Source organism: Felis catus, chromosome A1 (assembly GCF_018350175.1).
Source record: "Felis catus isolate Fca126 chromosome A1, F.catus_Fca126_mat1.0, whole genome shotgun sequence".
Lineage (NCBI taxonomy): Eukaryota > Metazoa > Chordata > Mammalia > Carnivora > Felidae > Felis > Felis catus.
In genome coordinates, this window is record NC_058368.1 from 229,740,589 (window position 1) to 229,768,385 (window position 27,797).

Below are 27,797 nucleotides of genomic sequence, written 5' to 3' on the forward strand. Positions count from 1 at the left end.
GGTTTGGGCGGCGGGGCGGACGCTTCCTCACTAGCCGGGCGCCCGAGCCGGCCGCCGAGGCATAGGTGGAGGCTGAGGCTGCCGCGCGCCGCGGGAGGAGCCTCGCCCTCGGCGGCGGCGGCGGCGGCGGCGGCGGCGGCGGCGGCACAGGTGGCGCGGGCCGCGCGCGGGGCGCAGCACGGGAGCGCTCGGCGCCGGGCGCCGCGGCGGCCCCAGGCTCGCGCCCGCGGCGGCAGCCGGCCGAGCGGAGCGCCGGGCGCGGCGGCGGCGGCGCCCGGAGCCCCGAGGAGCCTGGAGGAGCCCGGAGCCCGCGCAGCCCGCGCAGCCCGCGGAGCCGGGCAGGGGGCGCTGCGCTCGCCGCGCTCGGAGGGGCCGCCGGGCCGGGCGCCGCGCACTCGCGTCGGGAGCCGCCTCTCCCCCGCGGCGCTCGCCCCTGCTCCCCGCCAGCCTCGCCTGTCCCGCGGCCGCGCTCAGACAACAAAAGCGGAAGATGCTGCACTTGGGCAAGGTCAGGACCTTGCCCTGAAGCCGGGCGGCGGCGCGCACGCCTTTTCCCGGACTGAGGAGCTGTCGCTGGTGGCGGGTGCATGTTCTCCAGGAAGCAGTCGGGCGCCGCGCCGTTCGGTGAGTTGCTTTCGCTGGGCTGCCGGGGCCAGGCGCATCCTCCTCCTGGGCGCCGTCCTCCTCCTCAACCTCCTCCTCCTCCTCCACCTCCTCCTCCTCCTCCTCCTCCTCCTCCTCGCCGCCGGTGGGGGGTTGGTCCTCTGCTCCCGGCCGGCTGGCGGCGGCGACTGCTGCGCGGTCCTGCCAGCCGGGGGAGGACCGCGATCGCGCCCGGTCCCCTCTCGGAAGACGGCTCTGCCTGGAATGGGGACCAGGGTTAGTGCCTTTCTCGGAGCGGTTAGCAAGTGGCTTCTTGCGTGCTCCCCCTCCCTGCCGCCCCTCTCCCCCGGAGGAGGCGTATATAGGGCAACATCAACAATACTGCTCCCCGCCACCCTCAAGAACATACCCGTTGCCTTCATGACGTCCCTAATATACGGAGAAGACGGGGTGGGGGTGGGGAGGACTTCCCTCTAGTCTTTTGCCCTTATGTTCAATGTCATTACGATGTTTGGCTAGAACAAAATGGAAATACTTAGTCATATGCGTCCATGGCCGTTTCTTCAGTCTCCCGCTGCTTGCCAGACCCAGAGCCCCTTTGGTCTATATTTAGCGGTTTCAGAGGAAGCCTTTTCAGCTCGATTCACAGGTTTCGGGGGCTTCTGCGTCCTGACAATAGATAGCGAGGCTCTGGAAAGCGCCGCCTGAAACCCAGGTTTGGAACGCTGTGCATGTGTGTGGGGAGACTGCGATGCGATATTTGGGGGATCGGTAATTAATGGCTGAAAAGCAACACTGCTTTTCTCTTCGCCGACCTTCCTCTTATTCTGGTGTGTAATGTGTTCTCATCGATTGCTGCTCAGCTGGTTCGAGCCACTACGTTCAGAATTAAGTCACCGGAGAGGTGGTGCAGCCTCCCCGGTCGTGTGGTAGGAAAGCAGTCTTGGGGATTTTTGGGGTGTGTGTGTGCGTGTGTGTGTGTGTGTGAGATTCCAACAAAGGACAGCTACTTCCCAGATGCCTAAAGTTGTGTTTCCTTGTACGTGCAGGGGTAGGGAAGGGTGTGGAAATGAAGAAAAAGAAGGGCAGGTTGTGGTTCCAAGATGTTTTGTTCCCCTTGTGTGCTTGGGTTGAACTGATCTGATTTGCTTTGGCCCTGAAAGGTGTTGTTAACATGCCTAATGTTATCAAGCAAATGTGTTGGTTTAGAAAAGGGATAGGGTACAAGCAGACTGTCGGGCCTGACATGCATAGATTGTCACTTTTCGGAACTATGTGACCAGTGTTTAAGGTGCTTGCAATTTTCTGCAACGACTTCCATGAAAATAGGGAGGTGGTCCAACTACCCAGGAGTTCTCTCATTGTGCATCTTTCCATCAGTAGCTCAGGGTCCGGTGGTAGTCCTGTTCAGCTTTTTGCACTTAGTAATTCACCTACAGGATTAAAAGGCTTTCAAGCCGCAGCACTTCTAAAATCCCATGGAGAAGTGTTTGATATGACTCATGTAGAATTACAAGGATGAACCTGTGCATGATTTTGGGGGCTCGTTCTGTGAGAAGTATGACACATAGGGGTGGGCATCCTCAGATGAGGACTGGGTGCTTTACACTGCCCTAAATTCTCTTTGCCACATGCACAATCCATGTTTCATGCTTTTGGGGGAAAGGTTAAGTGGCATCCTTCCTGCTCTGTGGGCCACAGGATCTCAGGACTTGAATGAAGATGCTTGTATCTGGAGTTAGACGGTGAAATTTGGGAGGCCTGTAATTATACAGCTAGGAGGGGTCAGCGTTGCAGGAAGCCCTCTACGGCTTGAGTTAACTGAACGGTGTGATTAGCTTTACCTGTATCCTGTTAGTTTCACCTTCTACATGTTTAGAAAACTTTCCAAAAGCACTTTGAACACACCATTGTGTTCGTTGCATTGTTTTAATACAAGATTTCTTTCAAGAAGAAGCAGAAAGTGAGGGAGACAGATTTTTTTCGTTTCCTTTGGAGTCTGCTGTTCAGTTTTAAACGTGATTCTTAAAGGACTGGTGGATACTGTTCTGTGCTTATGTGTGTACGCAGACAGGTGCCGGTGAGCAGGAGTAAAACTACGTGTGTTGTATATGTGAGTTTCATGTTATATTGTAGATTGAAAACGATAGTACCTGATTGAATGGCAATTGTAGTACGTACGTGAGGTTGTTGCTCTAATAAAATTGTCATAGTCTTGTGGAAAGGAGTTATTTAATTTCGTGAATGTTTGTGTAGTTGTACAACCTAATCATTATAGATGTCACTAATGTTTTCATTGTTTGTAATAAAAGTCATGCACTGTCGAATTACAATATTTCCATCAACTTCACATCTTCCACAGTAGAACACAAGCCAAGTCTTTCTCCCAGTGAAATGGTTCGTTGGCGAGAAAATGAATTTCGAATGAAATTAGTTGGAAAATGCAATTTATAGTTTGTTAAATAATTTCTGAGGATAATATCACTTTCATAATGACCTTTAAAATTAAAAATGAAGATATCATATTCTCAAATATAACATTACTTTTGACATATAATTGAGAATGCAGTGCTCTCCTGAAAATATTGTAGAGCGTGCTCCTTTCCACGGTGCTTTATCAGAATTCTCTTTTATACAGTACGCATTTATGTAGTACCGTTGGAGAGTTCTCTAGAGGAATTTCATCAGGCTTTCCTTATGTAAGAAAACAGCAAAACTGCATTTAAGCTAATTTATTGTAATTTGCTTGTCCATAAAATCAGGTGTGCTTGGTATGGACTAGTGTATCTGGTTAACAAGACAATTGAACCAAAATTAGAACTGTTGCATTTTGGACATCCAAAAATGTTTTTCTTCCTTCTTTTTCTCATGACTGTCCACAGAAGATTTGAACATCCATTTATGATTGTTTCTCTATGTGAACATTATTTTTACTTCTGTAATGGGGAATGGGTGCTGTATTACTCTTCCTGAAAGTTTCTTTTAATAAAGATTGTTATTTTTGAAAGATGCCAGATAGTTGAGAGCATTTAAACTGGAACACGACATTCAGGGAATGAATTACCTCTGAATTACCATTCAGAGCACGAAATACCAAGAGAAGTCAGGCATATATTCTTAAATCCAGTAGTTCCGTTGAAGGTGTGGTACAGTGGGTCCTGGTGGGCGGATTCACAAGTCAGAAGTACATTTTCAAGCCAGATTCTTCAGTTGGCTTCCATGATGGTTTTCATCATCCATATTCCAAAGGTGTTCTCAGTACTCTGAAAGCTCTGTGAGAGGTGTTATGTGGGTGTGGGTGAAAAGTTAATTTGAGGGGGAGCAGTTCACGATATTTGTTGCTGGCTTCTGATTTTTTTTTTGTATTAATGTAAAATATTAAACATGTCATAAGGAAATCATTTCTATCACATTGTCTGCCAGTCTAGCCTACTGATTAATACACTGCCTGGTTGGGTTTAATGAATCTAATTATATTCACAAACAGTACCTCTAACAGAGGAAACTCACAGAAATATTTGATGGTACTGTGCTTTTAGTCCATTAAAAATGTTAAAACTCATAGCAAAAATGTGTAGTTATGACACTTCTAGTTGTTTATCTTTTGGTCACGTAGCTGTTAAGTATGCTCTCAAGCTCTTTATCATGGTAATTGATTTGTAAGAAATGTCTTAGCTATATTAGGATATTGAAGCTATACTCTATATCAATTAGTTTTTGACAAATTGGAAATAATGACTAAATACATGAAATAGTACTTCCTGGAAGCTTTCCATCTTAGACACATATTCACATGTGTCCCTTGGTGAGAGTCCTCAAAAGTTATCTGTAAACTGAATTACATCTATTGAAACTTCTTATTCCCGTAATTGTCATTTCATATCAGAAATACATTTCTAGAGGAAAAAGTTGGGCTCTGACCTACAATGAATATTGTGTGTGTGTGTGTGTGTGTGTGTGCGTGTGTGTTTTATATATTGTATGTATATATTATATATAAAACACATGTGTAAAATAATGAAATATATTTATGTTATAGTGTAATGCTATTTGGGATTCTATTTTGTGCGGGTGCAGAGATGTGGAGAGAGTGTTGGCTTTGGGTGCGTCCCAGTCTGTCTCTTCTCAGCTGTGTCCTTGGCCATTTATGTGATACTCAGACTTTAGCTCAGTTTTTTTCCGCTGTAAAATGGGCACAACAGGACAGAATATCTGAAAAGATTGATTTCAGGATCAAGTAAGTAAGAGCACAGGTGGCTTACACATTATGAGCATTTGCATAAACATATGAGATATATATCTGCATATTAAGGTGGATAGTTGTGCTCCATTTATGTATTATTAAATATGTCTTACAAATCATTTATGTATTATTAAATATGTTCTATAGTCTACCACCCTCTCTAACAAAAGTGTTCAATGGATATATTCTCTCCCTACTCTTATTGTAATATTACTTTATTATGTAGCTTGGCATATAAAGTATACCAAGTTTTCTAGTCTACAGCATACCAGTCCTTTGAGTATTAAAATATATATTAGTTAAGCTAAAAGAGAAGTAAATTGTATCTACCAGCACTATTATTAATAAAAAAGATTCTAATCAGAGTCAGAAATTATAAAACTTTGATACTCTCTATTAATGTTTATATTATTCACCTGATTAAGATCAAATTTTCTACAAAGATTCACATTATACAAAGAATATCATAGACAGTTTAGGAAATACAACCTCACTTTCTGTGAAGTCAGATACTAAACAGGTGCTCTGTTTGGAACCACAGGGCATGAATCCCATAATAATGTCATTGTAACAAAGATAAAGAAACATTAAACAGCTAAATTTATTATGTAAATAGAAGACTCACTCACCCCCACCTCCTCATTCAAAGCAAGTTTTTTTTTTTAAGTTTATTTATTTATTTTGAGGGAGAGAGAGAGAGAGAGAGAGAGAGAGAGAGAGAGAGAGAATGCATGAGTGGGGGAGTGGGGCAGAGGGAGAGAGAGAGAGAATCCCAAGTAGCTTCCAAGTTCGGCACTGAGCCCTATTTGGGGCTCAATCTCATGACCATCAGATCACAACATGAGCAGAAATTAAGAGTCAGTTGCTCAACCCACTGAACCACCCAGGCACCACTAAAATCAAGTTTTTGAAAATAAAATGTGTGTTGTGGTATCTTTTTGACACTAAAGGATAATTTTCACTTGCCATCTAATTCAGTAACTTTAGTAAAGTGTCCTACTCCTTTGGGTTTGGTTATAGGAGCTCCTGCAAGGGAGAACTGTGATCTTTAGCAACCTAATTTTACCATACTAAAGCTTGGATGTATCTTAGGATTTGTTATAGAATGTGACCTGTTTAACAGGAGACTAATTTATCTGAAGTCAGAAAAACATTTTGACAATAAATATAGTTATTTATATTCAAACTTATGTGTTGTTGTGGGAACTGCCAATTATGTTACCAGAGTAAAATACATGTTATAATAAAAGACCTTTCTGGTTTTTGGCTCAAAGTGAGTGGTAAGCCAATTATGTTTGGTTAAATAGATTTAAGTGTCAAAATGTCTACAAATTTTGCATGATACAGAATATACTATTAAAGGGTATATTTAATTTGTAGCATTAGATGATGAAGAAGACATAGAATTTAATTCCACCGTGGAAATTAGCTAATACATTTATCCCGCATAGGTAAGGGCTATAGTTTTCTCATTAAGAACATTTTTTTGTGTGTGTAATAGATGTGATTATCACTACTGTCATTAGAAAGTTGATCCAATAGGTGTATATTAAGAAAAATGCATTTTGTATGCACGTTTTATTTAGTTTATTCTTTGGGTTTTTGCGGTTTTAAGTAATCTTACAATGTTTATTTTAATCTCTTTTCATTTAAATGTTCAACATCATAAATCACAAAAAGCTATACATTTACCTTAAATTATAATATGTGCCAAAATGTGGATTGTCGGGGGTCTTTAAGAAACCCAATAAATATTATCCCAGCACCCTTATAGTTTCTGAAAAAGTCGATATTTTGAAAGAAAAAGAAGTAAAGGAGTAGCCACCGTGGACGAAATAATCAGGTTTGATTAGAGATAGTTTGATGTGATGCCAGATGACATCCCAGGGCCTTGGCCTTCTCCTCTCCTCCCTTCCCACAGGGACAGAGCTGTCTCTGAGCCCTGGAGCCTAGCCTTGACTCTCTGCAGGCAGGGAGTTCTTTAGAGGAAGAAGGAAGGAACTAGCCAAGCTGCTTCCTTTATTTTTCAGAAACAGAGGAAGTGAAGGTATGGAGAGAGGCCATAGTGTCACATGAATTAAGTTCCCTTTACCTGGAAGGAAATATCAGAAGTAGGAAAGAAGTGTTCCTCATTGACATGCTTTATAAAGAATTCTGGTTGTAGAATTCTGGATATAATAGCTTCCACAGTATTTTGCTTAGAAGTTGAGCTCTTTAAATATTTTATGGTATTTTGACACTATATCAGGAATTATCTAATGCCCTGGCTGATTTATAGAGAGTATGGTCCATGAAATTCAGCTGATTTATGTATTGCCAACTTTAAAATAACTCATTCTCAGTGTTTCTTCCCTACTCTCCACGTTAGACTTTGACTGCCAATAATTGGGTGGCCTTGTAAGTGGTGAGAATTGGGCATAAAAGGGACAGTGTCAAAATGTGACTTCCCAAACCATATATAAATGATGATCCATGCCAGCTGTTATCGACAGCACTTTCTACCTCAGTGTAGATAATTAGAATTTGGCTGGCATTTAATGTTTTAACTTTTAATAGAAGCAATAATGGACACCGTCAAGAAGAAAAAAGTGAATTTCTAAGGAAATGTGATGTTTTATTTGACTCCGAGCATGACTACTCAACCTTAAGAAAGCTCACTTCTTAAAATAAATTTTATTCTTCTCTCTCAAATAGTTTGTTTGGACTTTCAAACATTAGAGTAACCTAGCAGTCATTACCTTCAGCAATGCAATAATTTAATTCTCAGAAGAATAACTTCTTTGGCAGCAATCCAAGTCTCCCAAATACAAAAAAGCCAAGATTCAGTCTCTTGTCTCCAACACGGTCCTCGCTGGTGGCTCTGGTGTTTGTTTGTTTGTTTGTTTGTTTGTTTTTTTGGGTTACTGGATAAGGAGGTGGGGCGAAGATTTCCAGAAAGGCAGAAAGGTGAAATGGGCGTCATCTGAAAAGTCTCAGAGACAATAGAAATCATGTCACATGTACCCAGGTCATAGAAGGTGATGCAAGAAGCCTGGTGCTTGTAGTGTGTGGATCAGACTGTTTGAATTGAATTGGGTTGGAGAAAAGTAATAATGTTAAATCCACTGTAGATGCATAAATATATTATGGCACCTCTACCCAAAGGAACATTATACAGTTGAGAGTTATCTCTTCTGAGACAGCGGGGAGTGTCCATGACATTGAAGGTTAAGAAGAAGGTTAAGGTTAAGAAGCAAAGCAGAAACCTATATTGAATATGATACCCAGCACACATACCCATATACACACCCATACAAACACAAGAACATCGTGTTTATGACAGGTTTCAAGAGCTTTGTTCATTGTATATTGTCTTTCCACCAAATATATAATAGTTTATTATGTATTACATCATTACACAGAACAAAAGTATGCCTTTAAATTTGAAAAGGATATTGTATTTTTGCTTTGGGATAAATTTTGTTAATTAGCTGAATGCCTGACTGAAATTAACAAGGCGCATCCTTCATTCAGTGTATGTTACATATATTCTGTTCAGTTCTACACCTACATTTTCTGTTTTTAAATTTAAGAGATGTTTTGAGTAGGTTTAGCAAGTTGGTGTCTTCTTGAGAGCTGTGCAGCGTATTAGTGAAATATTTTCTCTTTTTCGAATAATATTTTATTATTTTTTTCTGTTTTTAAAAGTAATGTGGATTAATTAAAAATTTGAAAATATAGTAGTGATAAAACAAAGCTAAAGTTCATGCATATATCTCAAGCCACAGAAATGACTATTTTTAGCAGAATGCAAATCCATGTACATTTTTAAATTTAGAAGATCCCTCATATTCTGTTTTGTTACTTTTTAACACATAAAGCTGCTTTTTTCATATGATTTGTATTCATTTTTAGTGTCTGTTTTCCATACCTTTATGTAACATCATTTACTTAAATAACTTCCTATTTTTGGAGATTGATGGCATTTTTGTTTTTTGGTGGTATGTGTAATGCTGTGATTAAAGCTACATAGTTTTCATCAGGCTATTTTCTGTAGATTACTTCCTAGAACTGGATGTTTTCAAGGCTGTTGATAGATGTTGTCAATTTGTCCTACAGAAAGGTTATATAATTTACATTTCCTTCAGCGAGGCAGGAGTGTGCCAATTTCTCCATGATTTCAACAACTGGGTATTTTAATTAAAAAAAAAAAAGCGAAAACAAATTCCAATTAGGAGGAAAATTGTGTTTTTCCTGTGATTTAATTTGCCTCTCTGTGACTATGGCTGAGGTTAAATATTACATAAGTTGATGACGCCGTCCTAATTCTTTTGTAAATTGTCTTTTTGTATGTTTTGCGCATTTCTGAGTTGGTTTATCTGCCTCATTTCTCATTGTTTTATATTGTCTATAGTAGTTATATTACCTTTGCCAGGTTTTATCAATTTATTAACCATTTTATTCTTATTTTTAAAGCATAATTCTAAAGCTTGTAGTTAAATGTATTCCTTTTTCCTGGGGGGAGGGAGTCCTTCTTTAAGGGAGCATTCTACCTTCCCTGATTTTCTTTGTCCCAGTAGTAAATATGGTAATGGAGCAAATGGTGGAGGGAGTATTTAATAGTTGTATTCTGACTTGACTGAGTTCATATCTCAACTGTTCCATTTTTCTATTAGCAAGTGGTAAGTTATTACTGAGTGCCACTGTTGATAGAGGGCAGGTAACTCCTGTGTCTTCAGGCTGCTGTGAAGGCAGATTAAGAGACTATGGACCTCACATACATAGCAGAGAGGCTAGTATATTTGTGAATCTCAAACACCTTAGTTCTTTCTACTCTTCCTTTTTTTATTAAAACATTTTTAAAGCTGATTTGTTTATTTTGAGAGAGAGAGAGAGAGCGAGCACGAGCAGGGTAGGGGCAGAGAGAGAAGGAGAGAGAGAATCCCAAGCGGGCTCCCCATTGTCCGTGCAGAGCCTGATGCGGGGCTCGAACTCATGAACTGGGAGATCATGACCTGAGCTGAAATCAAGAGTCGGATGCTTCACTGACTGAGCCACGCAGGCGCCCCTCAACTGTTAAATAATAAAGATGACACATCTTTTTCTCTAATTCTGCCTTTTGCTTGCTCCACAGGAAGCATAATTAGGCACCTGCACAGGCTTAGGGACCTGTGTATGACGGGCCAGGTGTTTGCCACGGTCTGGGGCTCACAGGTGGAAGGCCTGTGTGTGTGCTGTTGTCATCCCCACTGTGGCCTCGCTGAAATAGTGTTTCAAGTTCTTTCGGAAGAGTAAGGGTGACATTGTTAGGCAAATACATGATTTTCTATTTCACGGATAATATAGATCCATATGTATATTTCCCTATCAAATCATATGTGTACCTTTTAGTACATGCACCTTTCTCTCTGGTCACATAGGACCTTGCTTCTTTCCACCCCCACTGCACACCGGTAATCTGTCTTTTTATCATTGATTCTCAAATCTTCGGATAATAATCGGCACATAGTAAACTCTATGTGTTAATCATTGTGCGCTATACATACATTTGTTTTCATTGTCAAAACTGGTTCATCAACTAGGGTCTGTTTGGTTTCTTTCAGTGCATTTTGGGCACTGGAATTCTGGAGGGAACGCTGAATTAGGATTCTGAATTTGGGATCCAAATCATGAAATCATTTTTGTTCTGTCTTCTGATCTTGCATCTGAGACTATTTTCTCATTCGCTTATTAGGGTCAACACTTACAGTATTTTTGTGAATGTGATATTATAATAAATGTGAAAATGCTTCGGGAAATGCTATCATAATAAGCATTTAAGTATAAAATACATTCCCTGAAATTTTTGATCTGCTTCAGGGTTTTTGATTTGTTTTGTTTTGTTTTGTTTTGTTGATGAATTGGACCGGACCAAAAGATTTTCTTGTCTGTAAAACTAAATCTCTGACCTCCATTATGAACACGGTTATGAAATGGTCAGTCCCCTAATGGTTATCAAGATGCTGTGACATTCCAAGCTTAGACCTCACTTAGAGGAAGAATTCTCCTTTATCCACCACTGGAAATAATTCCTGTTGTTTCTTTATACCACTTCAAAAATTATGTCACGCCAAATTGGCTCAAAAAAAAAAGTTCTATTTTTTTTTCTCTCTGCACAGATATGTCCTGCTTAAAAGAGGAGGAGTGAAAATGAAGCCCTATTGTTCCTCAGGGATTGAAGTCTGTAGAAATGTCCCCAGAATATTATTTTCTCTCCTGGTGGGCTGCTGAGTCTGGCGCCTGGAAGGCTTTATCAGGACAGTTTTAGAGGTGTGAACTGAAGCTGGCTTCCATTTTTCTTTTTTTTGAGCATATTTCCTTAAATCCTTTGAACAACATTTCAGAGGATTATCACTCTAACTGTAGGTTGCCAATAGGAAGAAATCGTGTGTAAACTTAGGAAAACAACAACAACAACAACAACAACAACAACAACAACAACGAAACTTGAATTTGTTCCCTGTTCTCAAAACTTGAAGGAAGTAAAGAAGGGAAGTTTATATCCATCCCTTCAGTGAGTATGTTACTTAGCAGTAAAGGTTTAGGTACTCAAGGGGAGATGCTAGTCAATCATGGTTTTGCTTGTGCTTCTAGCAATTTCAGAGACGGTTCTATTTTTTGTTTTTGTTTTTTTTTTAATTTAGCTTCGGGTAGGTTGTGTGATGAATTGTACAGTGATCCTGTACCTCTGGCTGTAGCAGTTGAGAGGTTCATGGTGCGCTCTTAGCTTGTACATGTGAACCCCAGAAAGAAACAGGGTGTAAGAGGATATGGGGCAAGGCGACAGCTCGGGGAACCTGACCCTTAGGTGATATCCCTCCTTCATCTGCAAATACAGACTGTGGAGACAGAAGACTATGTTCTGGTGGCTTCTGATAGAGGGGTGGAGGGTTAGTAACACCAGAGAAGAACTGTGGACATTTTAAGAAGTGAGAGGGAGCAGGAAGCTTCAACTAGTTTTTGGTAACAGAGTGTTTTTCGATGGGCTGGTCAGTTGTTCGTGGACTAATCCATTCAGTCAACACCCCTGGCCAAGTATAAGGTTGGAAGAAGCGATATGATATGTTATACTTATATGTTACACAGAGTAGCAAGTGACATACGTACACGTTAAACAGAGCAGCAAATGACCTGCTGCTCCAGGGTCAGATAGCCTGCTGCCCGCCCCCCCCCCCCCCCAGTGGTTTAGCCTATTTCTCTAGTTGAAAAGTGACTGTATCTCTGTCCTCTTCAGACTTGGACTTCAAGCTGAGCATGCCATCCCCGAGCACACCTTATTTCCTGTCACTTCTCTGAAATCCTTCCCTGCCTTCTGAGTGCCAGGTCTGTGAAAACGTGTTATGTAATTGCTCCCAGGACTCGCGATCTTTCCGTATGAAGCATAAATGCTTTGCATTTGCACAGTGTAATAATCCGAGTTTTATGTGGCTTCCCGGCGGCTTGTCAAAGTACACATTTTATACCAGTGGTTGTATTCTCTCCAGGTTGGCAAGTGGGAGAGCGGGGTGATAACCTGATACAGTGCTGTCTCAGCCGAACAGGGTGTGGGAGGAAATACAAGCAAAGTTACTCCTTTGGCTTGTGTGGCTTGTTCGTCCCTGCAAAGTGCTCCCCTGTGTTTCAACTTTTGAACGCGAGGCTGAGAATTTTGAACACAATGTAACAGATTTTTGAACCAGTAGTAGGTTTTGTCATTTTTGCTTATTCTCAGAAGCTGCTTGGGTGATACTACGTCTGAGTTTGAATATACATGCTATTCCTTGCAGTCAGTTCTCATTGGAGCTAATTGAGATGTAATGGATTCAGGATTTGGTGGCCAGATGAGTTTTTTGTTTGTTTGTTTTTAGCTCTGACCCAATGAAGCTGCTTTTGAACTTTGAGTTATTTTCAGTTTCTCTCACTGTCCTTTATGCTTACACAGGGGCGTTGGGTGTCCTTGCTTTTTCTTCTTACTTTTTCGAACGAATTGCTTTGTGGACTTTGAGGGATAATTCTGTTTCCTGTTTGTTGCACCTTATTAGTTTTCAATATGTATGCCCGTGACTTACATTAAGATGCTGCCTGTGTACCGTAGGAGTAATTTCAGATTTTCTGCTTCATGATTTTCATGTAAGTAGAGCTTTGTTACCTGTGTGTTTGCTACTCATGCATCTTTGAAGACAGGTATCATTAGGCATTTGGGACAAGGTAGGGCTGCTTCCACATCCATTGTAAGGCACTGAGAAGGACAGTGAAGGCAGGTGGGTCGTCCTGGTGTATGCCTGTGGTGCCCAACGCTTTGCGGTGACTCTGGAGGCACGTGGAAATGTTTGCCATCGTCACATTCAGAAGCTAGGCTGCACGTGCATATTAGGCTAGAAAGTATAGATGCAGGGTGAGAGGTCAAGTGTTGTGATATGCAGATGTACGCGATTATAGAGAATACTGTGATGTCAGAATTTGTGAAGCTGGTGTGTGTGGCTCACCAGAAGAAGACAGTAGAACATTTTGACAGTGGGTCTGTAGGCAGCTCTGTAGCGTTGAGTAGATGCTGGGTGGCATAAATATTACTAAACCCAAAGGTAAGGACACACCAGGTTTCCCTCAGCTGCAGAAGTTCAGGAAAATGTCCAGGGGCTTGTCTTTTGTGGTGGTGGAAGGACTTCACTAAATGAAAACATTATACCAGATAGTCTTAGCTCAGGCTGCCATAACAAAATACTGTGGATTGGGGGGCGTCATCAACAGACATGTATTTCTCACAGTTCTGGAGGCTGGAGAGTCTGAGGTCGAGGTGCCTGCTGATTCGGTTCCTGGTGAGAGCTCTCTTCCTGGCTTGTAGATGACTGCCATCTTTCTGTGCCTTCACATGGCATTTCCTTGGTTCATGTATCTTTCTCTCTTCCTCTTCTTATAAGATCCTTTATCCCTTTATGAGGACCTCAGCTCATGACCTAATCTAGCCCTAATTATCTCCAAAGCCCCAAATGTAAATACCATCACATTAGAGTAAGGCTTCAATATACACGTTTTGTGGGGATACAAGCTTTCTATCCGTGACAGAGAGCATAGCAAGGTCTCGATGCCCAGGAAGGCCCACATCTGATGGCAGATTTGGGGTGTTTGATATTGAATTGATCCCTAAATGAATGAGAACCACTGATTGATAATCTGGGTCATTACTCAAGGTATTTTTAATTATTTTTTAGTTCACTTTAAGTCTTTGGCTTTGATTTCTAAATTATAGAATGTGACACACAGAACAATTTGCTAGGTAGAATTCCTAGACATACATTTCTTTTCTTTTTTTTTTAAGTTTGTTTAGGGACGCCTGGGTGGCTCAGTCGGTTAAGCCTCTCACTTTGGCTCATGTCATGATCTCGTGGTGTGTGGGTTTGAGCCCTACGTCAGGGACAGCTGACAGCTGACAACTCAGAGCCTGGAGCCTGCTTTGGATTCTGTGTCTCCCTCTCTCTCTGCCCCTCCCCTGCTCTCACTCTGTCAAAAATGAATGAATGGTAAAAAATGTAAAACAAATAAAATTTGTGTATTTACTTTGAGAGAGAGAGAGAGGGAGAGAGAGAATCCCACGCAGGCTCCGCGCCATCAGCACAGAGCCCAACGCAGGGCTCAGACTCATGAACCTTGAGATCGTGACCTGAGCCAAAATCAAGAGTCAGATGCTTAAACCTGAGCCACCCAGGCGCCCCCTAGATACACATTTTTATATTTATTAACATATGCTATTCCAAAGTTTTTTATTAATATTTTTAAAAATTACGTGGATGCTCCTCGTCTTGGTTGACCCTTCCATCTCTTACCACCTTTACTCTTAAAGATGCGGATCCAAGCTCCTGTCACTTCTTACCAAGATTTGTGCAGCAAGCTGCCCCCCCCCCCTCCGCCTTTCCTGTGCTTCCTTGAAGTTTCCCTCCACAGTAGCCGGACGTCTCCTTTTAAGTCTTCTCATATCTTGCCTTTGTTTAGAAGCCTCACAATGACGCCAAGAAAAAGGGTCAACTTCTTCCTGTCTTGTCTCACCTACATCTTCTCCCAGTGATTTATTAGGCTACAGTCCAGCCAATTTGGCCACCTCTCTGTCTCCCCTACTCATTTCCCTAAAGCTGATCCTCTCCTGGTTTCTCACCTAACACTTACCATTGTATTTTCTTCACGACCTGTAAGAGAATTGGAAACCATCTCCTTTGTTTATTGGTTTGCAAGTTTATTTTCACATCTTCTCCCATTTGAATACAACCTTTTGGAAGGTTGGTCATTAAAAAGACTTTAAAATTTGGGCACCTGGGTGGCTCAGTTGGTAAAGTGTCCAACTCTTGATCTTGGCTCAGGTCATGATGTCGTGGTTTGTGGGTCTGAGCCCCGTGTCCAGATGTGTGCTGATGGCACGGGATTCTGTCTCTCCTTCTCTCTGTCCCTCACCTGCTTGTGCTCTCTCTCTCTATCTCAAAATAAATAAGCTTAAAAAAAAAGACTTTAAAATTCATCCTATACTGGTGTAGTAGCAGGAGGAACTCGCAAGGATTAATGTCTGCCTGGCTTCGAGTAGCGATCTTATGTAGGATAAATTTTTAATACGCAGTAATCATTGAATCATATCACAGATGTATGTTGAAATGGAAGACAAGATAGAAGACAGATCATCTATCACTGAATGAATGTCAGAGACCAGTACGATGATTAGTTAGTAAGAGCTGATGCGTTTCCATGTGTGGATCTAATATAATGCTTTTGCCTAACAGGTCAGCTGTCATATGATTTCCTGGCATCCTCAAGCATGGTAGGCTGTTTTTCAAAGGCAGATTAGCTCATAGTAAATAGGATATAAATATGCCAGGAATTTTGCTGCAGGAGGACATTAAACTTACTTTTAGAACAAAAAAATAGAACTGTACAAAGTTTACTTTTTCATGGAACAGTATTCATCATCTTAAAGCAGTGGAGTATGAAATATGGAAATGTTGATTAGATGAGAACTTCCAGGATATTCTTTTGTCAAGACATTATCTTAAAGTATTGATGAATGTAGGCAAAAATGGGAAAAATGATCATATAGGATTATCAGAAGTAGATTTATTTTCGTAAGGTGAATTTATTTAATATTCCCTGTTATATTTAAATTGAAGATACTGTCTATGATTTGGAATATTGTCAACTGAAAGAAAAGTAAATTATTTTGAATTACTACAGCCTTATCTAAATGTTACTCTTGGCATAAGCCCTTGAATGATATATGTTGATAATTTTGTGACTTGTTTAATAAAGAATAAATGGCAATGTTTCAGGGATGTGGATTTTTTTAACTGCTACATATTAAAATATCACAAGCCAATTTATGTGACTTCAAGAGTGATATTTTCATAATTGCATATTTGCTTCTATTTCCTCTCATACAGGAAATGTCTACAACTTGGAGTTAATATTAACAGAAAAATAAGTATTTGCTTTTACACACTTTCATGTCTCATGTTAGGACTCTGCTGTCACAAAATCCCCTTTCTATTTAAATTAGCTATGCTTTTCGTCAGATTATTTGTCTTTGAAAAACAAAACCTCCACATAGAAAATTTGATTGAAGTTATTGAATTAGTGTCATTAGGTTGAGGAAGTTCCTTTTAAGTAACAGGAGTATTTTAGGGTGGTTTTCTTTTTTTTTTTTAAGTTTAAAGTTATTGCTACCCACTCGAGCAAAAATATGGATTAAATTGTTTCCTGTTGTCTTGGCTACATATTTCTGCACCTTTAGCTTATGAATTTCTCTGTAGATGATGTCTTAAAATAATTGACAGGTTAGTCACGGAGAGCAGTTTGGGAGTTTGTAACAGGAAAGGAAGGTGTCATCTGTGACCTTGTCTAGATGCTGGTCACCTCAGGAGCTCAGTGCAAGGTAGCAGGCTCCTTGCAGTGTTTACCTGTTGACATTCAGCATGCTAATAGTTTCAGCTTTTGGCATGGAGCCTTATTCAGAGAGAAGTGGGGCCCTCACCTGATTGTTTACCAAGGGCAGTACATGTCTTGAGAAGGTTTTTACTTAAGTCATCCCGGGAAATGCAGGCCTACATTGCTACATCATTGAGAGTATTAGGTAGATCCATGTGAAATTGCAACCCTCTTTGACCTACAAAAATGGCAATTGAAGCCAAATCATTGATCTCGTTAATCGAGGAGTTAATTAATAATTGCAAAATAACATCTATACTTTTTTCCTCTTCAGTTCACCATTTAGTAGGTTAATAACAAATAAGGGATTCAAATTCTCTTGTGTTTATGAGTACTGAGGGAGATGTGCCAACTTGTGGCTCATGGGGGAAACCACTGATTGGATTAAGGTTGGCAGGACTGGAAAGAATTAACTTTAATCCCTGAGAAATTTAAGGAACTGTCAGCTGGTATGTTTGGCCCCAGGGAGTGGGATGCAGGCTGTCACTTCCTGCCCTAGATACTTACTCTTATCTTCATCAATGATTTTACTGGTGTGTGTGTGTGTGTGTGTGTGTGTGTTTAGCCTAGCTATAAGCTTGTAATTTTGGTTTTTAAGCTCCATAGGATTTATTTATTTATTTAAAGGACAAAATAAATTAATGTTCTCATATTTTCATGAGACTCTTTTCTAAGTTTCAATGATTTTTGGTTCTTGCACTGTAAAATGTCATACGGTCATTCTAAATGATGTTCGAAGTCGTATAAAAATGCCATTGATTTATACAATTGAAGCTCCTCAGTCTTGTCCAAACGTTTACTTCAAACTGGATATGCTGGTAATACTAAATTGAGGACATTAAAATATACTTTAGTTTCCAAGAACACAAGTAAGCAATTTATAAAAATTATTATTTAAAAAAGTCCAGCTTAAAGCCTTGATCTGACGGGTTGAAAAGGGCACGTGACTTTTGTGGCTTCCTCCCTGAAACCTATAGGCCTCATCCAGTCATGAGAAAAACATCAGTCCAGTCCCAAATGAGGGACATTGTACAAAATATCTAGTTCAGTATTCCTTAGAACTTTCAAGGTCCTCAAAAACAAGAACAACCTGAGACATGGTTAGAGCCAAGAGGAGCCCAAGTAGACATTAAGACTTAAAGTGCTATAGTGTCCTGGATGGGATCCTAGAATAGTAAAAGGACATTAAGAAAAAATTAAGTAAATCTGAATGAAGTATGGACTTTAGTTAATAATAATGTGTCAAAACTGGTTCATTAATCGTAACAAGTATACCAATGTAAGGTGTTTATAATAGGGGAAGTTGGGTGCAGAGTATATGGGAATTTTGTCTACCGTGTTTGCCATTTTTCTGTAAACCTAAAATGGTCCTAAAACATAAAGTTATTTATCTTTTATATCTAATTTTTAACACTGTAAGTGTTTAAAATGCCTGCTAAAGGGTTTCAGTAAAGGAAAGGATGTTTCTGTCTGATTTTAATAGGCTTGGATGTTGTCCTAATATTTTTAAATTGTTATTCAAATTGATTTATTAGCTACTTGTTAAATACTAAATCAGCATAAAATATTTTTTATCGTCTATGTTGTGGATTTATGGTTAAGGTGAGAGAAAGGACCGAATTTCTCAAAATTATAGAAAAAATAATGAAAAAGAAAATTTTTGTTTGATGATGTTTACAGTCATTAGATATGGATAACTCATAAGTGGCAAAATATCTCCCTTAATGTATTTTGTGTAGTGGCTTTTATTGAAGCAAAGGACATTGTCATCTTTTGTTTTGAAAATATTTTAACAAAATATATACATACATATTTTTTAAGTAGGCTCCACTCCTAGCATGGAGCCCAATGTGGGGCTTAAACTCACGATCCTGAGATCAAGACCTGAGCTGCCATCAAGAGTTGGATGCTTAACTGACTGAGCCACCCACGCGGCCCCAAATGACAATATTTTAACAAATATTTTAATAGGACTCTTTTCCTCCTCCCGTTTACAAAACCAGAAACAAATATAGTTAGTTTTCATTTTATCATTTGCCTTACTGAAAACTTTGATGCCTTGTTTCTGGCCTTCTTAGGCAACCTGCACAGTCCCCAGGATGTACCTAGAGTTAGAGTTACCAGATTTAGCAATGAAAATACAGGATCCCTAGTAAAGTACGAATTGCAGATAATCAATAGTTTTGCTTGTTTTTTTTTTTTTTTCCCCAGTGTAAGTATGTCCCGTAAATGTTGCATGGGGCACACTTATGCTAAAAAATTGTTTTTCTGTAGTTCAGATTTAACTGGATGTCCCCATGTAGAATCTTACGGACATGATAAGATCTGAAATTCTGTTGCTTTAATAATATTAACAATAATAATTACAATAGTTGTTGAGCCTTTAGTGTATGTTTAAGACTCCAACACTTTCCTTGTAATAAGAGACTTTCTTTTGGGTTTATTAATTCTTCAACATCACTATCTTAAATGCCACTTTCTTATGCCAAAACTTTTAGTCTTAACCTCGGCCCAAAGTGGACTCTTACAGAGCTTTTGTTTTTCATTTACTGTGGAGTATTTCATATTTTCGCCTTTTATAGCAATCATCTGCTAACTTGCCGGACCGTGACTTTGAAGAGACAATCTGTGATGATCCTGTGGACACCTCAGACAAAGGAGTATAATATATTAAAATTAAAAAAAAAATTTAATGTTGATTTTTGAGAGAGAGAGAGAGAGAGAGAGAGAGAGAAAGAAAGAACAGGGGAGGGGCAGAGAGAGGGGGAGACACAGATTCAGAAGCAGGCTCCAGGCCCCAAGCTGTCAGCACAGAGCCTGACGTGGGGCTAGAACTCACAAACAGCGAGATCGTGACCTGAGCCGAAGTCGGATGCTCAACCGACTGAGCCACCCAGGTGCCCCTGATATATTAAAATTTTCATGATTGAATGAGGAGATTGTGTATTCATTAGGATAAGCTCAGTTAAGTTGGTTTAACAAATGGCACCCAATTTTCAGCAGCTTAAAAGAGTAAAAGTTGGTACATCTTCAGCATGGTTGGTGAAAGGTGGGAATGGAGGCTTGGATAATCCTAGGCACCCCGGGCCCCAGGCCAATGGATCTGGCTTCTTAGTGAATTTTTCCATGATCATTGAAGTAGGGAAAGGGGAGTGGAAAATTGAGTCATCTGTCACTCAGTCCTGTATCATCAGGTAGAGTGAGTTGTGTGGCCATGCTCAACCTTAAATGGTGAGGGAAGCCAGTCCTACCATATACCCTGGGTGGGGAGAATCTGGACGCTGGTGAAGAGCCCTAAATACAGCATGGACACAAATGTGGGTGGAGCCTTTGAATGAGAGTTGGACAGCTTAGAAATACTTTCACTGTAGGAGTTATTTGTGAGCCTACAGCTTTTATTGGTAAAACAAATATTGCTTTGGAATTCTTGTACATAAAATAAAAACTGAGGATTTTGTATAAAAATGAGAAAAAAGTAAATGTCAAAGTCTCATTGATGGCACAGAATAGGGCGTGAATCATGATTGGGAATAAATATTATGATAATGTGCTCAAATGAAATGGTAGCACACTCCAAAGTAGTCTTGCTGTTTTTCAATATTTCCATGAAAATTAACTTGTCTAGATATACTGTTCCCAGATGTTAAGAGAAGGCAGATCAAACTTTTCCTGTATACACACACACACACACACACACACAGTTTTTTAAAAATAAACTTGAAGACCTGATTTTTACATTTTATTTTGGTGGAAACAGTGCATCGTATCCAGAGACACTTGCCAGTTTTAAATGTCCCTCTTTGTCATATCCATTTGTTTCTGTTCTATACTGACTCCCTGTCATTTCCCCCTGGCCCTCCTGTCCTTGCTTATGCGTCTGTCCCGAGGACCCCAGGGGTCGGTGATGCTTGGGTCAGGTTCTGCTGCTCCCCTTGGCATCCTTCTTGCGCTCCCTTCCATGCGGCACTGTCTCCATGGAAACCACAGGCTACTGGGCGGGCAGCTCCTCGGTGCCGGGTGGCTGGAGCTGGCAGAGGCAATCAAAGAGAGAGGAGGCCTTGAAGAGCCCTGGAAAAAGCTTCCAGTGTAATTGCAGAGACAGGACCGAAAAATGTTATTAATTTGAGACATCCAGGCTTGTGGCGAAACTCCCGGGGGCCCCCATCTCTGCTCACGCCTTGCAGAAAAGTGTGCTCCTGCATCCACTGGCTTCCTGCTCCCGTGGGCCAGTGTTCTCCTTTGGGGTCTGAGGAAATTTGGGGAGGACCGAGGGAGTGTCAGTGCTGTGTAGCTGGTCACAAGCAGCAGACTCCATTGGCTCTTAATATAATTTAGATGTAGACACTGAATTTCCTGGTCACTGGATCTCAAGGCTACAAGCTTCAGTTCAGGGTTTGGCCATAAGTTGTCACTTTTGCAGGTGTGCAAGCATTAGAGGAGTTTTCTGATGGAATTGTACTATTTGAGATCTGGATGGTTGAACAATGACAAACATTTGCTTCTGCTTTCTTCTCTACTCATTGATCTCTCCTGAAGGTGGGAGGTAAACAGAAGTACAAATTCCTTCTGTTTCTTGGGTTGCAATGAATCCTGCCCTATTTGGACCTGACCTTTTCTCTGGGGATCTCATCCCAGAGACAAGTGAGCAACCTTTTACAAGAAATGCACATACTGCTGAGGAGAGAGAGCAAAGAAGACAGAGAAGAAATTCTTTAGGGAACAGACCTGAGGAAAATATGTAATATTTATAATGGGTTTTTTTTATAACTCTGTTACACCATGTTTATTAGTACACACTGATGTAGTTTTTCAGGTATAAAATGAAAAACAATTCAGAAAGAATGGAATCACATTTTTGAGAGTCTCTTATTACTTCCAAAATTTCAGTTCCTTTGTGTATGCCCCTGTGTGTGTGTGTGTGTGTGTGTGTGTGTGTGTGTGTAACATTGTTAAGCTATTCTATAAAACAGTTTTAAAAAAGAGAGCATGAATAGAAGATAATTTTCTTTTGTGTTTCTTTTCTTATATGCAGGATTCATTTATTTGATTCCACTGCACGGAAGGTCTCAAGTTTGCATGCTACTCTCTGGTGCTTACATATTTTTAGATATTAGGTGGATTTATATGTAGTTTTATTCCAATTTGATGTCTTTAATTTGAAATTGTATTTTTTCTTGCCTTTTATTATAGCGCATTTCCCCAAATGCAATAGTGTTAGTCCTTCTCATTTGATTCTCTTATTATATCTTTGTCTCAAAGATCAGTGATACTCTCAAAAGAGAATATGATGACAAATGATGAAGATCATAATTATTATTATTGAAAATGAGGATTTTTCCCCCCAAACCTCTTATTTTCCAGCTGTGGATTGGGGCTTGATACGAAGCAAGAGCTTCTCAATAATATATCCTTTAAATATTGGAGATGATCTACAAACATATTCAAATATTGGTGATCTGGTTTAAAAACTATTTCCTTATCTTTTGAAATCGGCTTCTTTTACAAATTAAAGATGGTTTATTTCTTAGATTCTCAGTTTATAATGATCATTCAAAATTATTTTGCAAAGTTAACTTTTGAGACATAATAATTAAATTTTAGAAAATTAACTGAATGCCAATTAAAACAAAATAGCAAAATTTGAAGAGTGTATCTAGTGTAGTACATAGAAACCAACTTTTAGCATTTAATGCATATATTAGAAAAGAAGAATAATTGATAATGAATTAGCTAAGTGTTCATGTTAAGATATTAGGGAAAAAAAGGAGATGGAGTAAAATGAAAGAAAGCAGTTAAAAGACAACTATTACAAAGATGCATACTACAGTCATTCCTAAGTATGATTTAGTAATAGGAATACGTTTTATCGGTCACAGACCACTTCAGTATTTACAACAGAGAGGATTTAATATAGGAGATTGGTTACATTGTTGAGAGAAAAGCTGAGAAGTCAAACAAGGAGTCAGGGAAGTAACTCACAGACTTGCCTCAAAGCATGACTCCCATTAGCCTAGAGCAGTGTTTGTTGTTGTTCTTTTAAGTTTATTTATTTATTTTGAGAGAGAGACAGAGACCGAGAGAGAGAAGAAGGGGGAGAGGGCAGAGAGAGAGAGAGAGACAGACAGACAGAATCCCAATTCCAAGAAAGCTCCTCACTGCCAGCGCAGAGCCCTATGCGGGGCTCTAACTCATGAGCCATGAGATCATGACCTGAGCTGAAGTCAGATGCTTCACTGACTGCGTCACCCAGGTGCCCCTAGATCAGTGTTTTTCAACCAGGGCCTGTGTGGTCCCTCTCCTCCACCAGAGGACACTTTGCAATCTTTGGAGACATTTTGATGGTCATCACTGGGTGGGAGGTGCTGGCGGTATCTAGTGTATAGAGGCCAGGGATTCTACGTGCACAGGACAGCCCCCTCTAACAAAGAATTGTCTGGCCCCCAAATGTCAGTAGTACTGAGACTGAGAAACAATGACCCTGAGAGATAGGAAGAGGCAGTGCCACCAGTATCCTATGCCTGGATTTCCCAGAAGGAGAGGACCATCCAGCGGGACATAGAGCCACGAAGGGGATGCGGTAGCTCTGAGAGGCTGCTTGACAAAAGGAAGGGAGAGTGATGTTCTGTCTCCTGCTCTCTTCCTTGCCTCCAGCCTCTCATCAGGGCCTCCCATTGGCTAAACTCAGCTGGAAGCGTGCTGTTACTTATGCACAGAACACTGCCTGCAGGGTAACCTCATGATGCTGGACGAGTCAGGAAGGTGGAGGGCTGGATCTGAGGGCACAAGGGAGGCACCAGCCAGCAACTACTGTAATTGCCAACATTAACAGATGGAGGAGAGACCAATGATGATTTCAGTCAGTGTTTCAAAACTGATACATTTCAATAGTAGGTCATAATTAATAATTTGTGGTAAACTAAGAAGTGGAGAATACTCTTAACCTAAATAATACTGAAATCCTAGTTTTATAGTATCATTTTAATAAAAAAACAATACTATTTGCCCCTACCACTTGTCAGCCGTCAGATGTTACAATAAGACAAGACAAAAGAAGCAAGGGATGCAAAAAAAGGAGGAAACATTTAAAAATTATTTGCAGACAATATGATTGTTTATATACACATCCCAAAGGAGTCTGAAGGTAAACTATCAAAAACTACAATCTGTGTGTCTGTTTTTGTGCCGGTACCATACTGCCTTGATGACTACAGCTCTGTAATACAGCTTGAAATCTGGAATTGCCAGTTTTGTTTCTGTTTTTCAGTGTTGCTTTGGCTACTTGGTGTCTTTGGTGGTTCCATACAAATTATAGGATTGTTTGTTGTAGGTCTGCAAAAAGTGCTCGTGGTATAGACAGATTTCAGCAAGTTTTCTGGGTTAAGTATCAGCATCTCAAATACAGCATATTTCTTTCAGGCTTGATTTATAATGACAATTCAGATTACTTTTAAAAGCAAACAGTGAAACATCATAATAAACTTTAGAAAACGTTTGTAACCCGATGCCAATTAAAATGGCAAAAGTGCGGAGTAAAATAGTGCTGGCTTTGATCACTTGTTCAATCCATAGCATTGTTAAATGCATATGAATTTGCAGTATGTTTTTAAGATAAAACCTTTTATCCAGATCAGGCTTTTTGACTGTTTCTCAGCTTTACTCTCTATGCAGAATTATCTTTCTATACTTTGTTTAAATACGTATATGCATTTTAATATGTATACATGTGTATGTACATGCACGTGTGTATGTGCACACATGGTTTGTTGAATGAATATGATTGTATTTGATATCAGCTCTGTGATTAAGTGTTAACCTTTTAGACTTTTAAGTGGGATTCTTCCCTGTGAAATGCATTTGTAATCTGATTTACCAAGCTGAAAGGTTATGTATGCTATCTATAAACTCATAAATCCATATATTTATAAATATATAATTAGACACATGACACAGACTTTCTGTTCTTTTAAGGGAATAGAAATAGGAAACGGTTCTTGCCTGTTTCATCTTATGTTTCTTTGTATGAGCAGCAGCAAGTTAAATATTTTAGATAATGTCATTCATGATATGGCTGTTATAGAAATGGAGAATTTATATACCTTAAGATTTAGTCTACTGAATTTTTAATCAAATATCCTCCCTTAAGACTGCTGTGCAAGTAAAATCATACCCGATGGAGAGCCAACATTTGGCTTTGATGATCTTGATTGCTTTCTTGCTAATGTTCACAGATTGAAAACTCTACGTGCTGGTGATTCTAGTAAAATCCGGAGTCTGCTCAGTTCACTAATCCGAAGTGCCGAGATGCTTTGGCAGCACTTTTCCTTGCCAACATATGGAAGACTTTTGATTGAGTTATGTATTCTCAGAGTAACAACTATAAGAAGCAGTGCCCTTACACGAGTTTAATAGTGAATGTGGGACTTCAAGTGAACATTGAGGCTTCAGGGTGAAGGGGATATTTGTGAAGCTAGAGAACTGGATACACCAATAGGTTAACACTCGTGTCTATCGAGTGTTTGAAACTCAGTAGAACATAGGTTTCTACCAGCATGATTTAGCAGTGTGGAAACCTTTGTTCCTAAACGGGTAAGAACTTAGCGGTTCTATAGGAAAATTATTTCCAAATTACTCACAAAAATGAAAGACATAGCCATGAAGAGTGTAAGAGGTTCAAAATATTTGTTTTCCACTTGTGCGAACCACTTTGGGATTAGGTCATTTATATATTTTTAAAAATTGTTTGAAAGCATCTACTTAATCATATATATATATATAATATGTATATATGTATGTATATATGTATGTATGTATGTATATATATATGTATATATATATATGTATATATATATATATACACACATATATATATATAATCTAACTTAAAAGGTGTCTGGGTTATACTTTCCTTTGAAAATTAATGATGAGACTTACTTTGACTTACAGGTTATCTGGGTGAGGGATTGTGGTGCTAGTTCCCTAAAGTAAATGTTATTGTACTTTACTGGCTCAGTGACATTTGATATTAACACCATGTTTTTGTGTAGTGTGGAGGTTATGATAAATTTTTCACAAAGAGGTCATAAGAATGAGATAATTTTATCATTAAAGGTTGCTGTTTTAACTTAGAAATAGGATAGGGCTTCAGTATGTGGTTAATAAATGGCAAAGTTTGTTTTTTCCCAACATTTCTCCTTAAAGCAAGTCTATAAAAGTGCTCAACAGTCTATTCACCACTGACTAGTAGCACTTGAAGTCTGTGTCGGCCATCATATGGCTGTCATGAAAATGGAGAATTTATATATTTGTATGCAAACATGACAGTTTAACCAAACTTGTGATACTTTTCCCACAAGTAGGAAAACCAATACTAAAGTTGTTCTTTTTCAGACCCAGATATCTTCAGCAAAATGAAAATGCAAGAAGCATATTTTTTATATTTAGAAGAAAATAGCACTGTCAAATGAAATGAGAAATGTGTGATCTTCTATGTAGTTCTTACACATTGACTATGAAAAATGTTTCCCTGCAAAGAGAAGAATCTTTACGTGGAAAACCCAAAAGACTCCACCAAAAAACTGCTAGGATTGGTACATGAATTCAGGAAAGTCGGAGGATATGAAATCAATGTACACAAATTGGTTGCATTTCTTATATGTCAATAATGAGGCAGCAGAAAGAGAAATCAAGGAATTGATCCCATTTATAGTTGCATCAAAAACCATAAAATACCTAGGAATAAACCTAACCAAAGAGGTGAAAGACCTATACACTTAAAACTATAGATCACTTATGAAAGAAATTGAAGACGACACAAAGAAATAGAAAAACATTCCATGCTCATGGATTGGAAGAACAAATATTGTTAACATGTTGATAGTATCCAAAGCAGTCTACATATTCGATGCAGTCCTTACCAAGTTAACACCAGCATTCTTCACAGAGCAAAGACAAATAATTCTAAATTTGTATGGAACCACAAAAGATCCTGAATAGCCAAAGTAATGTTGAAAAAGAAAACCAAAGGTGGAGGCCTCACAATTCCAGACTTCAAGGTGTATTACAGAGCTGTAATCATCACGACAGTATGGTACTGGCACAAAAACAGAACACATAGATCAATGGAACAGAATAGAGAACCCAGAAATCGACCCACAAACATATGGGCAACTAATATTTGACAAAGCAAGAAAGAATATCCAACGGAAAAAAATGGAGTCTCTTCAGCAAATGCTGCTGGGAAAACTGGACAGCAACATGCAGAAGAATGAACCTGGACCACTTTCTTACACCATACACAAAAATCAACTCAAAATGGATGAAAGACCTAAATGTAAGACAGGAAGCCATCAAAATCCTAGAGGAGAAAACAGGAAACAACCTCTTTGACCTCAGCTGCAGCAACTTCTTACTTGACATGTCTTCAGAGGCAAGAGAAACAAAAGCAAAAATGAACTATTGACACCACATCAAGATAAAGAGCTTCTGCACAGTGAAGTAAATAATCAGCAAAACTAAAAGGCAACGGACAAAATAGGAGAAGATATTTGCAAATAACATATCAGATAAAGGGTTAGTATCCAAAATCTATAAAGAACTTATCAAACTAAACACCCCAAAACAAATAATCCAGTGAAGAAATCTGTAAAAGACATGAAGAGACACTTTTCTAAGGAAGACATCCAGATGGCTAACAGACACATGAAAAGATGCTCAACATCACTCATCATCAGGAAAATACAAATCAAAACCACAATGAGATACTACCTCACACCTGTCAGAATGGCTAAAATTAACAACTCAGAAAACAACAGATGTTGGAGAGGATGTGGAGAAAGGGAGGACCCTTTGGAACTGCTGGTGGTAATGCAAATTGGTACAGCCACTCTGGAAAACAGTATGGAGGTTCCTCAAAAAATTAAAAAAAAATTTCCCTACTACCCAGAAATTGCACTGCTAGTTATTTATCCAAAGGATACAAAAATGCTGATTCAAAAGG

At 39.5% G+C, this 27,797-nt stretch overlaps 1 protein-coding gene across 2 annotated transcripts in view; it reads left to right on the plus strand.

Moving 5' to 3' along the window:
* Positions 1-400: 400 nt before the first annotated feature.
* The window catches only part of CTNND2 (catenin delta 2), a 938,925-nt gene continuing 911,528 nt past the window's right edge, over positions 401-27,797 (plus strand). The window contains exon 1 of one of the 2 annotated variants that reach the window (XM_045038764.1): positions 401-624. In XM_045038764.1, the coding sequence (XP_044894699.1) occupies positions 588-624 (37 nt within the window). In that variant the 5' untranslated portion in view covers positions 401-587. The remainder of the gene's footprint in view (positions 625-27,797) is intronic. The other variant, XM_045038766.1, reaches the window with a different exon arrangement.